The sequence below is a fragment of the Brachyhypopomus gauderio genome, chromosome 3 (assembly GCF_052324685.1).
Source record: "Brachyhypopomus gauderio isolate BG-103 chromosome 3, BGAUD_0.2, whole genome shotgun sequence".
Lineage (NCBI taxonomy): Eukaryota > Metazoa > Chordata > Actinopteri > Gymnotiformes > Hypopomidae > Brachyhypopomus > Brachyhypopomus gauderio.
This window is the reverse complement of record NC_135213.1, coordinates 7,173,626-7,187,359: the sequence shown is the minus strand read 5'-3', so window position 1 is coordinate 7,187,359 and position 13,734 is coordinate 7,173,626. Positions and strand designations below refer to the sequence as shown.

The following is a 13,734-nucleotide window of genomic DNA, read 5'->3' as shown; positions in this document are numbered from 1 at the left end:
GCCATCAAAGTTTGATTATCAATTGTTTTTATATATCACTTACAAATCAAAGATGTCAAAGATCACAAATACAAGTGTTCTGTATGTACTTAAAAAACTGGGGTTAACACTTCGTACACAAAAAACAGATAACCTATGTCCCGCTACGTTGTAGGTTTGACGCAAAAGTACAAATTCTCCATAATTTAGCTGAGAAAACGAGGAAAACACTACACTATAAAATGGGCACATGATTAGTCAGCACGTCGCCTTTATTGCCAGCTAATGTTAAGTGAATTCTGCAGCACGCCATGAACATAATTAGGTTAGTTAGCTAAGATATCTAACCTACCTAGTGCTTACTGCGATCTTCTGCTGTTACCAAACACGGTACCATCTCTTTTAATGAGATAAAAAGCGAATTATTTGGAATAATTTCGAATATATGTGTATTTGTATAAATATGTAAATGAAGCTGAAGGTGCTGGAAAATACTGAAAATGGACCTTCAAAGTGCCGTACAAGTGCATGAATTCCACCTTGTAACTTCACACGCACAAAAATCGAGAGGTGCACGACCTCGCGACGCGACTGCGCGGAGCCACCGCGATTGCGTCATTTTTGCCGCGCGGACCCTTGCCGCAGTAACAGCGTGTCAAGTGAACCTAGATTACGAAGCTCAAGTGTTCAGTGAAGGCAGCAGCAGAGTTAACGAGACGCGACCGGAGCATGCGCAGTTTTCATAAGACAGCCTGATCGCTTGACCTGGTGACAGCGCCAGCTAACATGTTTATAATTGTAACGAGTAACTATACAGCACGTAAAAAATATATCGGAGTAAAAGTATTAAACTGATGGAAAATATGTAGTGAAGTAAAAGTGGAAGTAGGAGAAAAAAATAATACTCCAGTAAAGTACAGATACAGCATTTTAGTACTTAAGTACAGTATCGAAGTAGTTCTACTTCGTTACTATACAACTCTGGTTGTAGGTGTGTGTAACGTAGGAGAGCTGGTGTTATGATATGTGAAATGTTGTAGGATGTGTAGGTTGCAGGGGTGGTTAAGGTGTGTAGAGTGGTGTCATGTATTTTTGATTTCCTGGATAAGGGAAAGGTCACAGGGTCGTGGTTCAAAAGTCATGGTTCACTACTGAGTCATGTTTCATTCATGGGACTATTTGATTCTATTTTCTTCTGCAGTGACCTACATATGCTCCATACAGTCATTTGCCAAATGAGTTAGGGTTAGCAAAATGATTCATTAGTCACAGGGTGTTCATACCTGCACTTGATGTCATTAAAATCTAATAAAATAAAATAAAAAACACTGTAATATTCTCAGCTACCATCTGTCAAAATTATTATGAGCTAATTAAAGCTCCTTAAAGTTGAGTTTGGTTAACGTTAAGGTTAATGTTTAGTCATTTGTGCATTACGTTTCATAATAAGATGAATGTTTAATAAGGTATGTATCTGGTAAGGTAATGTTTAATAACTTGTGTTTGATAAGTTAATGTTTAATAACTAATTCTCTTCTTTTTGCTACTACACAGACTACCACAGAGACGATAAAGTTAGTATGCCAGGATGGCTGGTTGTTTGAATAAATGTTGCATGTTTGTATTAATTTTGTTGTGTTATTTTTGTACAGTTAAATTCTGATCCTCAGCGTGAACGCATGCTTAACTGCCTTGACATTAAACAAAAACAAAAGTAGATTTCAGATCCCAGACCTCATTCTTCCTTTAAGATTATTATTATTATTAGTAGTAGTAGTAGTAGTATCCAAACAATTTAATTAAAAAAAACACTAGCTCAAACATTACAACGCACCTTCTTCTGATGACACTCATACTTAACCATACCCCTTCTCCTGATGACACTCATACTTAACCACACCCCTTCTCCTGATAACACTCATGCTTAACCACGCCCCTTCTTCTGATGACACTAATACTTAACCACACCCCTTCTCCTATTGACACTCAAACATTACCACACCCCTTCTTCTGATGACACTCATGCTTAACCACACCCCTTTTTCTACTGACATTGGTAGTTAGCCACACCCCTTCTTCTACCTTCTACTGACACTGCCACCCCCCCAAATCCCAGTGAGTTGAATCAGCTGCATCAGCTGGTATCTGTGCATCAGTGACTTTCCACATTTCACATACAAAGACCTCATGTGCTTGCAAACACATACCGAGAATTTAAATGAAATCTGCTAAGTACGTTGCCAAAATGCCGCTTTTGATGTTGAATTGCTCAGTATGTTCCCGACTTTGGCATGATCAGAATGCTCTGCATGGGTTGTTAATATACACTACTCAAAAAAGTTAGGGATATTTGGCTTACTGGTGAAACTTGAGGATAGTTAACTTAATGTGACCTTCTCTAAACCTTTGTACATGTCCGATGTTCAAAACTTCAGTACATTTTGCAGAACTCGCTGTTCTCTAACAAGGAGTTTAACGGCAAAATTCACAACAGGTTTTTGATCCATGAATCGAGTAATGAATTCCTTAATTTCCTACTGCAGGTACAGTGGGAAAAATAAGTATTTAGTCAGTCACCAATTGTGCAAGTTCTCCCACTTAAAAAGATGAGAGAGGCCTGTAATTGACATCATAGGTAGACCTCAACTATGAGAGACAAAATGTGAAAAAGAATTTGAGAAAATCATTTTGTCTGACTTTTAAAGAATTTATTTGCAAATAATGGTGGAAAATAAGTATTTGGTCAATAACAAAAGTTCATCTCAATACTTTGTTGTATATCCTCTGTTGGCAATGACAGAGGTCAAACTTCTTCACAAGGTAGGCACACACTGTTGCTGGTATGTTGGCCCATTCCTCCATGCAGATCTCCTCTAGAGCAGTGATGTTTTGGGGCTGTCGGCGGGCAACACGGACTTTTAACTCCCTCCAAAGGTTTTCGATGGGGTTGAGATCGGGAGACTGGCTAGGCCACTCCAGGACTTTGAAATGTTTCTTATGAAGCCACTCCTTTGTTGCCCTGACAGTGTGCTTGGGATCATTGTCATGCTGAAAGACCCAGCCACGTTTCATCTTCATTGCCCTTGCTGATGGAAGGAGGTTTGCACCCAAAATCTCACAATACATGGCCCCATTCATTCTTTCATGTACACGGACCAGTCGTCCTGGTCCCTTTGCAGAGAAACAGCCCCAAAGCATGATGTTGCCACCCTCATGTTTGACAGTTGGTATGGTGTTCTTTGGATGCAACTCAGCATTCACTGTCCTCCAAACACAACGAGTTGTGTTTTTACCAAATAGTTCTACTTTGGTTTCATCTGACCATATGACATTCTCCCAATACTCTTCTGGAACATCCAAATGCTCTCTAGCAAACTTCAGACGTGCCTGGATATGGACTGTCTTAAGCAGGGGGACACGTCTGGCACTGCAAGATCTGAGTCCCTGGCGTCGTAGAGTGTTGCTAATGGTAGCCTTTGTAACGTTGGTCCCAGCTTTCTGCAGGTCATTCACTAGATCCCCCCTTGTGGTTCTGGGATTTTTCCTCACCGTTCTTGTGATCATTTTGACCCCACGGGCTGAGATCTTGCGTGGAGCCCCAGATCGAGGGAGATTAGTAGTGGTCTTGTAGGTCTTCCATTTTCTGATTATTGCTCCCACAGTAGATTTCTTCACACCAAGCTGCTTGCCTATTGCAGATTCAGTCTTCCCAGCCTGGTGCAGGTCTACAATTCTGTTTCTGGTGTCCTCCGACAGCTCTTTCGTCTTCACCATAGTGGAGTTTGGAGTGTGACTGTTTGAGGTTGTGGGCAGGTGTCTTTTATACTGTTAACGACTTCAAACAGATGCCATTAATACAGGTAATGAGTGGGGGAAAGAGGAGCCTCTTAAAAAAGAAGTTACAGGTCTGTGACAGCCAGAAATCTTGCTTGTTTGTAGGCAGTGATGGCTAAGTTACCTTGAGAAAGTAATCCGATTACTGATTACTGATTACTCCTTTTAAAAGTAACTTAGTTACGTTACATATTACTTGATTTTAAAAGTAACTACGTTAGATTACAAGTTACTTTAGTAGTTACATTCAGCAGCAAAATAAATTTTTCCAATACTCACTTTATTGGAAGTGCATTTTTAACAGTAACAATGTATTGAAGCAGGTTCGGTAACCGAGGCAGAAACTGCTTAATCCAAAAATCCCGAGGAGGGAAACTTTATTGATAACGCAACCCTGGCGCGCGCAGGCTCCGCCCCCCCAGTGTCACTTAAAGGGCAAGACTCGCCGTGAGGAGTAGGAGTCGCTACAGTATCTCCTGACATTACGTTTGTGTAGCTGCGCGGTATTATTTGTAAATTTATTTGTAAACGTAATACAAGCGAACTGGGGTGGGTTTCCCGAAACGTTCGTAGCGCCAAGTACTTCGTAACCTCGTATGAAACGTACGAGGTTAAGAAGTACTTAGCGCTACGAACGTTTCGGGAAACCCACCCCTGTTCAGTCAGACAGCTTGTGAAACGAAATACCATTACAATTTCAAGCATTTTAAAGTAGGCGACGTTAGTCAAAATTCCAGCACTTTTCAAACGTGGAACACAAAGCAACATTAAAATTGGTCAGGTAAATGTTCCTTCCCCTGTTTTTGAGGGGTGTTTCTTTACACTACCACATATCGTTACGGGAGGACACTGCACAGAATGACTTGTAAAACGTGCTCGCGCTCTCACAAGGTCGCGCGCAGCGTGCGGAGTCGAGCGCTATGGTCAGACGCAAAAGTAGAACTGAGCCAAGAAGAAAGCAAAAATATATATTTTACTAGGGAAAATATAAATAGTAACGCACAGTTATTTGGATAAGTAACTTTAATCTGATTACTGGACTGGAAATAGTAGCGCGTTATATTACTCGTTACCGAAAAAAGTGGTAAGAGTAACGCGTTACTGACATCACTGTTTGTAGGTGACCAAATACTTATTTTCCACCATTATTTGCAAATAAATTCTTTAAAAGTCAGACAAAATGATTTTCTCAATTTTTTTTTCACATTTTGTCTCTCATAGTTGAGGTCTACCTATGATGTCAATTACAGGCCTCTCTCATCTTTTTAAGTGGGAGAACTTGCACAATTGGTGACTGACTAAATACTTATTTTCCCAACTGTATTTAAACAGTCCTCCTCACATTATAACATCATGAGACCCTGATTACACCAAACAATTGATCTACAGTAACTCGTCATTGCGAGGCTTCAAACAGGATGTTCTCAGGCGGAAGTGACCATTGAGCATAGAGTGTCACAGAGTGTCATAAGCTTGTTGCAACAGAGATACAGAGAGACTGGAAGAATCACAGAAAAGCATAGAAGTGGACGTCCTTTCACCACATCTCACACATTTAAGGGAGATGAGAGGCACGCAAGTGTCATGTCAGACCATTCAAAACCATTTACATCCGAGTGGTCTGTGTGCTGGACAACCTGCAAAGGTACCTGACAACACCATCAGGGGTCATTGTCTTGCATGGGCCAGAGAGCATTTACGCTGAGCGAGGGACCAGTGGGCCTCAGTGCTGTTCACTGATGAAAGTCCACTCATGTTGAGCAGAAATTATGGCTGACAACGGTGTTGGAGACGTCAAGGAGAGTGCTATGCATCTGCCACTATTATCACAAGAAGAGCCTTTGGTGATGGTGGTGTTAGTTTGAGCAGGTGTGTCTAGCCAATACAGAACTGCTCTACACTTTGTGACAAGCTCACACTACATGAATATCATCATTAATCCAGTCATTGTGCCTCTACATGACAACATCTTCATGGACAACAATGCTCCAGGTAATTGAGGTTACGGAACGGCTGCTGGAGACAGGGGTACCTCAGATGGAGTGACCTGCACTTTCTCTAGACCTGAATGCCATAGAAAACCTGCAAGATCAGCTGAGTCACTGTGTAGAGCCTCATAACTCTGTTCCCTAGAACCTCAATGACCTGAGGGTCCTTCAAGAAGAGTAGGATGCTATGACTCAGCAGACAATAAGTCAACTTGTGAACAGCATGAGACATCGTTGTCAAGCTGTAATTGATGCTCAAGGGCACATGACAATTTACTGAGACATTAACATGTTTGTTGGGGTAAACCCACCGCTCTTGTTAGCTTTTGTTTCATAAATTGTTTGACATGAAGAAATACCCATTGCTTGCTTCTACTTAAATTCCCCACTTTCATGATATATCACTGTGGCATGATCCTTTTACATTTTTCCATAAATATCACCTGAAAGCCAAATATTCCTAACTTTTTGTGAGTGGTGTATGTGTAGTGTGAGGAAGTCTACCATTTAGAAGTGTAATACCACCCTCTAGTGTCCAAACGTGCATATTTAATTTGCTATGGCAGGGAAAAAGTCCTGTGAAAATCAAGGTCTTGTCCTTTTCTGTGTTTTCTCTTTATAGACCTTCTCTGAGTTTTAGGAAGCCTCCAGTGAACAGGTAAAAAACACTGCAAAATGTATAGACATGTTTTACAGTTTTTCTCGATTGTTTACACACATTGTCTGAAAGCATGCCTCATACTCTCAAAACTCTACACACAAATCAGAAAAACACACACACAATGGGCAAAACCCCTCAGTTCTCTTTCAAAATGAAACTTTACAGTCAGAACAATATTATATCTTCTCAAAATGGTATTTTGTTCTCAGATGACACACACAAACCATCATATGAATAGACATTTATAACAACTGGTTGAACACTGATGTGCTCAATGTAAAACACTATGATGAATGGAAAACACTTCTTCTCCATTCATCATAATGACTTAGGCCTTTTTTGTGCAGTGTTACACTTACTACAGACAGGAAATACATAAGTGCATTGTAAAATATTTTAGAATAGTGTTTTTATACTCAGAACACACATATACAGTAACAAATATATTTTATTTTTTCCCACAAAAGCAATGTACACAGTGTACATCCCACCCAACACAAAGTTGCACATACAGTGGTCTACATACACAACAACAGAAGAGTTTACTATATACAGTTACAATTACAGTAAAAAAAAACTATGTTGCATACAATGGCACGCTGGCCAATGATATTCCTTCCCCTCCTTCGTCCGTCTTTTTGTGAGGTTGAATCCAACCTCATCAATGAAGATGAATTGGTGCTCCACTGCATCTACCTCTAGCTCAAAGATTCTCTGAAACACACATGACAGTATCAGAAATAGACATGGAGGAGTCACTATTGTGAAGCACAATCATTATGATTACAATATTGAAATATGTATAATTTATACAGTGTTGAGGGGATACATCAGTTGTGAGATTGTATAGGGCTTACTTGCACATAGTTATATTTCAGTTCTTTGACTCTTTCTGAATTGCGTTCAAAAGGCACCCTGTAGACCTGCTTCATCCACAGATTATTTCTGCGCAAGACACGGTCCAGCGTTGATAATCTCACCCTATCAATATTTTGAAATATCTCGTTGTTTTCTATTATTTTTCTTTGTATTTTCCATAATGTTATGGCATTATTTTCTAGGACCATGTTCAGGATTTCAGTTTCCTATTCAGGAGACAAAAGACGTTTCCGTCCACCTCATGTTGGTAACCTTTCAGTTCTGCAATACAAATAGTAAAATACTGTAAATACTGTGTAGGAACACAAAGTAGGAATACATTTCCCAAATACTTGAAACATACTTTATATTTACAGTCCTACAGAACAGTCCACAGGCAATACTGTACTCATTGAGTACTGTATTGATATGCAGTACTGCAGTTTCCTACTGAGAGTTGATTTCTTACCTGTTCTCATTACGGAAAGTCCGGATGATGGATGCTACAGTGTACCTACTCACATTTGGCTGTACTCTTTGCCCAGCCTCCCTCATTGTTAGACCATAGACCACATGGTCAACCAAAGTGGCTGGGATCTCATCAGAGATTACGGTCCTTGGCCTTCCTCATCCTCGTCCTCCTCCTCTTGCTCTCACTCCTCTGGCTCTCCCTCTGTTTCCGCTGTTGGCATCCATTGCTCCAAAACAGAAGAGCTCACCACCAACAGAAGAGCTTTTGCCATTTTATGCTAAAGCTCTGATTGCTGGTTGTACACATGTGTGACAGGTGTTTGCTGATATGATGAGTCAGTGTGCATAGTAGGACAATTAACTTTAGAATTTTGAATAACAGTGTGTTCCTTGTGAAAACAAGAGATTTTCTTCATGAAAATTATGCCAAATGCAGAAAATTGTGTGTAGTGTTTTGAAAAAAGTGTGTTTTAGAACTGCAATTTGAGTGTAAAGCAGGAATTGTGCTTGTAGTTTAGTAGAATTGGTTCAGGGGGTTGGTGCAATAGTTACATGTTGTGGTCATTGTGTCTCAATTACCAGCATTAGTGTGTTAACAATCGAGAAAAACTGTAATTATCCTGACTCAGCTATTTAATTTTCACTTACCTGTTGAACACATTAAACATTTCTGTTTATTAGTAGTTACTCATACTCTTAAATCCTAATCTGTCTATCTGTCCTACATCATCTTTAATTCCTATCTCATCCATCAACTCTAATCCATTTTTCCATTCTAACTTGTTCACTTTATGTGTGAGTTCATTACATACGTTCATGTGCGTGTTGTTATGTGTGTGTTCAAATGTGTGTGTCTGTTAATGTATGTGCAGGCTTCCCCGTAAACCCATTCAGGAGACAGACATTGGCTTCTACCATGTGGCGACTCATGCCGATGCCAGCAGAAAACGCATTATGGAAGATACAGAGGACTGGCGACCACGAACAGGAACCTCACAGTCACGCTCCTTCCGAATCCTCGCCCAGATCACAGGCACTGAGTCTGAGGAAGGTTTGTGTCATCATCATCGTCATCATCATCGATGTTGCTGTTGGGTTCTGTTGCTGTGTTGTTGGTGTCTTTGTTGTAGCTGGTACTTGTTTGTGGTGGTGTGGTAGTGTGTTGAAATTGATATTTGTTGTGGTTGCTTGTGATGTTTTAGTTGTTGGTGGTGTTGTAGTTGGTGTTTGTGGTGGTATGTGTTAGTAGTGTTGTAGTTGGTGTTTGTGGTGTTGTAGTTGGTGTTTGTGGTGGTATGTGTTAGTAGTGTTGTAGTTGGTGTTTGTGGTGTTGTAGTTGGTGTTTGTGGTGGTATGTGTTAGTAGTGTTGTAGTTGGTGTTTGTGGTGTTGTAGTTGGTGTTTGTGGTGGTATGTGTTAGTAGTGTTGTAGTTGGTGTTTGTGGTGTTGTAGTTGGTGTTTGTGGTGGTATGTGTTAATAGTGTTGTTGGTGGTGTTGTAGTTGGTGTTTGTGGTGGTATGTGTTAGTAGTGTTGTAGTTGGTGTTTGTGGTGGTGGTGTTGGTGGTATTGTTTTACATGCTGATGCTGCTGTGGCTGTCTCACTCCCCAGACCTGACAGAGCCTCAGGAAGTAGATTCTGCCAGGAAGACAGGGTAAGAATTTCTGTTGCCACACTGTCTGGCTTTTTTGTTAAGAAAAAAAAACTTTTTTGAGGGCTTTAATTGTTGTTGCTTGTGCTTTCATTGAGCCAGATATTTGTATTACACAGTATATAAACACGTGTGTGTGTGTGTGTGTGTGTGTGTGTGTGTGTGTGTGTGTGTGTGTGTGTGTGTGTGTGTGTATTCTACTGTAGTGTGTTAACATAGCTTGAAAAATATATGTGTATAACAAGTAAACACATAAGATGAGAGAGGATCCAATTGTAACAAGTATTTACTCTGAGTCGGAATGAGTTCATTAGACTGGGAGTGCAAGAACCCAAGATATGAAGGATGGCAGTGTGACCTCCACAGGGGTAGATATAATAACAGGTATCCCAAGTTGCAAAAGTTGATTTCAGGGAGGTTACCCCCCCCCCCCCCCCCCCCCCCCCCGAGTGTAAGATGTTGGGGGGGGGGCGATGGCGAATGTAAGTTGTTGAGCGGGGGGATTCCCACTTGCGATTAGAGAAAAAAATGTCTGTCGCCTGTGTGCGCGTTTGTGTGGGTCACTCGTTCTGAATTCCGGGAGATTATATGTGACTCGCGGATATCAGGGAGCCACTTCCGAAATGCGGGAGACTCTCGCAGCTTCCAGGAGACTTGGGATGTCTGTAATAAGTTCCTTGAGATAATCATCATTCTGGCCTTACTCATAATAAAATAAGAAAAGTTAAAGTATTAATCTTGGATATGGCTGCAGAATTATGAGAAGGAACCTTTTATGTACCATGCCAACTGATAAGAGGAAACATATTTAGCAAAAGCAATGGAGCCAAGAACCAATATCGATGGTATTCTAGAGTATTCAGGGCATGTTGAAGACCTGAAGAACAAACTGAGTCCTTCCAGACATAACCCATCTCAAAGCAGATAGAGAAGAGTAGACCCAGCTCAAAGCAGACAGTTAAGACATGACTCAGCTCAAAGCAGATAGATAAGACACAACCCAGCAGTCTTATAAAGCACAACAGTGCCCTGTAGGTGCTTGAATGTTTTCATCCACAGTATCAAATGGAGAGCTGATGTCCAATGGGGTTTATAAACAGGGAGGACTGAGGACTATAGATGACCATAAATGTTCTTAAAACTTATCTCTAGGGTTAGGGGTTAGATTAGAGTTATGGGGTTAGGTTAGGGTCTAGGGGTTGAGTTAGGGGTTAGGCTTAGGTTTAGGGTTAGGTTATGGTTAGAGTTAGTGTTCTCTGTCTCCTCAAACTATGATAGTGCAGAGTGGCTCTATCTTGATGCTGTTAGATTCTTTCATTTATCTGCCACTTATCACTTCCTGTCCTGATTCATCCCCCACTGATTAATCATTTCCTGTCCTTAAACAATAGAAATGTATTTATATAGTGCTTTTTACAACAGTTGTTACAAAGCAGCTTTACAAGTGTCAGAGTTCAAGCCCACAATGAGCAAGCCAAGGGTGAAAGTGGTAAGGAAAAAACTCCCTAAGAGCATGAGGAAGAAACCTTGAGAGGAACCAAGACTCAGCGGGGGAAACCCATCCTCCTCTGGCTGAGGGGGGGGGGGGGGGGGGGGGGGGGGGGATCGGGATAGTGAGAGGGGCAGTGTGTACAATACAGTGTGTTGATCCTTCATCATAACTGGTTAGGCAGGAGGTGGCTGGACCAGGGTGGATAGCAGAAAAAGCTCGTCTCACCATATTTCTTAGGTTGGAGGGCAGCCATTTGGAAAAGAAAGAGGGACAATTATCTCTGTATGGAACAATATGTGGGACAAAGGAAATTTAAACATATCTGGAGTGTGGCAGCAACTCCGACAAAAAATTATTACAGCCTAGCTAAAAGGACAGAACCCAAAGATAACACAGACTTGGGAGCATCCTGAGAATGTCAATCAACTTGACTGATCACGTGCAATGACAGGATAACAGCACCAGCACCCCAGTTTACTATAAAACCTTTTGCCCATGAACCCCTGAATCTGTACCTTTATCTAAGGGGGCATATTAATTTCCAAATGCTAAATAAAAGAAGTAAGTTTTCAACCTAGACTTAAAGAGTCCCGGACAAATGCTGGAAGTGTGACGGGCAGGGTGAGCGAAAATAAATGGAAGCGATCACGCCAAGTCTCAGGGAAAAAGGATGGTTTAATATGTAAAGTGTGCAAACCAAAACCTGTGAACTGATCCGAATTAAGGATATAATAACCAGCGGTCAACTGGTACAAAGAAAAGACATATATAGACAAACAAACGACCCTCAGGTGAGACGGATCACGGGCTCCGCCCACCCGAGGGACGAGCACAACGCCATGATTGACAGGACATCTGCCGCTGTGAACGGGGGCGACCAGTAGGGGGCCCGCCGTATCGTGACAGGAAGGTTATTCCATAGTTGGGGGGCCATATTATTATTAGTTATGGTAATCTTATTAATTACCATAACTAATAATAAGACATCCTGTGATTTTAGGAGACATGGGAGCAGCCCCGTCGACAGGGGGGGACAACCGGGTCTGTTGTCCCGGGCCCTAGGGCCAGGGGGGCCCATCAAAGAGCCCAGCAATTTATTTTTTATTTAAAGTCTATAATTTTTTAATAATCTTGAATCTTTAATTAATATAAAATTCTGTACTCATAATAAGCTCAATGTCTAAAATATATATATGTTTTTTACCTATCTGCATATTTTGCATTAAGTGCATACACCCCCGCCTCCCTCTGAAAAATGGTTTGATCCAGCACCGACCGTAACCGGCTGGTACCCGCCCAACAGCGGGAAATACAGTGGTGGATAGTTAAAGTAAACAGGAATCTGTAGTGCAGAAAAGAAAGGAAAAACATTTACTTGACGAATTGTAAAGTTGCATGTTCCAGGTTTGAAAAGTGCTGGAATTTAGGCTAAAGTACTTGAAAATGCTTGAAATTGTAACTACTTCGTTTCACAACAAATAGCTGTCTGACTGAACAGTTCTCGTGAAGACGTTAAGATTGGGCGTTTTGAAAATAAACAACCATTAAATAATGTGATAAAAAGCGAATTATTTCGAATCATTTCGAGTATATGTATAAATATTTAACTTAATTAAGTTTAACGTGCTGGGAAATATTGAACTGGACCTTGAAAGTGACGTACAAGTGCTTTAATTCCACCTTATAAAGGTGTATGAACCCTGCAAACAGACTTTGCTCCTTGCGCTGAAGCGCGGCGCGCGAAGTTACAAAATTCGAGAGATGCACGACCTCGCGAATCGACAGCGCGTGAGGTCCTCGTACACGGGCGGTGCCACTGCGTTTACGTCATTTTCGCGCGAACCTTCGCGCCGCTCGCGACGTGTCAAGTATAAACCAGTCAGCTGTCAGAAACAGCTTTGATGTGTGGCTATATTATATACTATATGACCTAACCAATGACTGTATATATACAGTCAATGGACCTAACACAAGGATTGTCTGCTACAGAGGAAATTCAAATATGACGTGCGGGGGGGCACATGAAACTTTCTTGTCCCGGGCCCCAGCAAGACTGTCAACGGGCCTGCATGGGAGTTCATAATAGGAAATAATTTCTTGGAGGAAATCAGGTGTAAGCCCATGTAGTGCTTTATAGGTCAATAGAAGGATTTAAAAATTGATATGGATTTTAACTGGAAGCCAGTGCAGGGCTGATAAGACTGGGCTGATATGATAAAAATTTTTAGTTCTAGTTAGAACTCTGGCAGCGGCCAGTCTCTGCTTTCTTTGTGGTTGCTTCTCGTTTGAAGGTGTCTCGCCACCTCTCTCTGTTATGCTTTCTCTTTACTTATTCGAGTATCTATCTCCTGCGTCGCTTCCTGACCCATCTCAAGTTTTCCCAATCCTGTATTTCTTTCTATCCGTTTTGCCTTTATTTTTGGGAAGGGTTTTATTTTGCTGCGGCGGTTTTTTGCCTGCTGCCACTTACTTCCTCTGGCATCCTTACTTACTTCCTCTGGTTTCGTTTTCGCGTTGTATTTTTCTGCGCTGTTTTTTAGTTACTGTTGTTATTTTGTTTCTTTCTCCAATCTCTCTAAGGTTGAGTGTTATTTTTCACATGTATTTTCCACGTTGTTTTTTTGTTTCTATTTACTCCATGCCCTCATGGTTTGGGTTTGGTTGAGTCTTCCGTGTTGTTTTGTTTGTTCGTTCTGGGTCACTGTGCGCGTTTCCCTCTCACTAATACATTTGACAAGTGTCAAACGTCTTGCTCTTGCGAGCCGGTACTTGGGTCCACCCTTCTCTATATTATTTCACT

The 13,734-nt window shown here is 41.2% G+C and overlaps 1 protein-coding gene across 1 annotated transcript in view; it reads left to right on the top strand.

Moving 5' to 3' along the window:
- LOC143510145 (PDZ and LIM domain protein 5-like) overlaps positions 1–13,734 on the top strand; it is a 45,914-nt gene that overhangs the window by 16,245 nt on the left and 15,935 nt on the right. The window contains exons 5-8 of the mRNA XM_076999191.1: positions 1,534–1,553; positions 6,424–6,459; positions 8,664–8,842; positions 9,403–9,445. Coding sequence (XP_076855306.1) covers positions 1,534–1,553; positions 6,424–6,459; positions 8,664–8,842; positions 9,403–9,445 — 278 coding nt within the window. The remainder of the gene's footprint in view (positions 1–1,533; positions 1,554–6,423; positions 6,460–8,663; positions 8,843–9,402; positions 9,446–13,734) is intronic.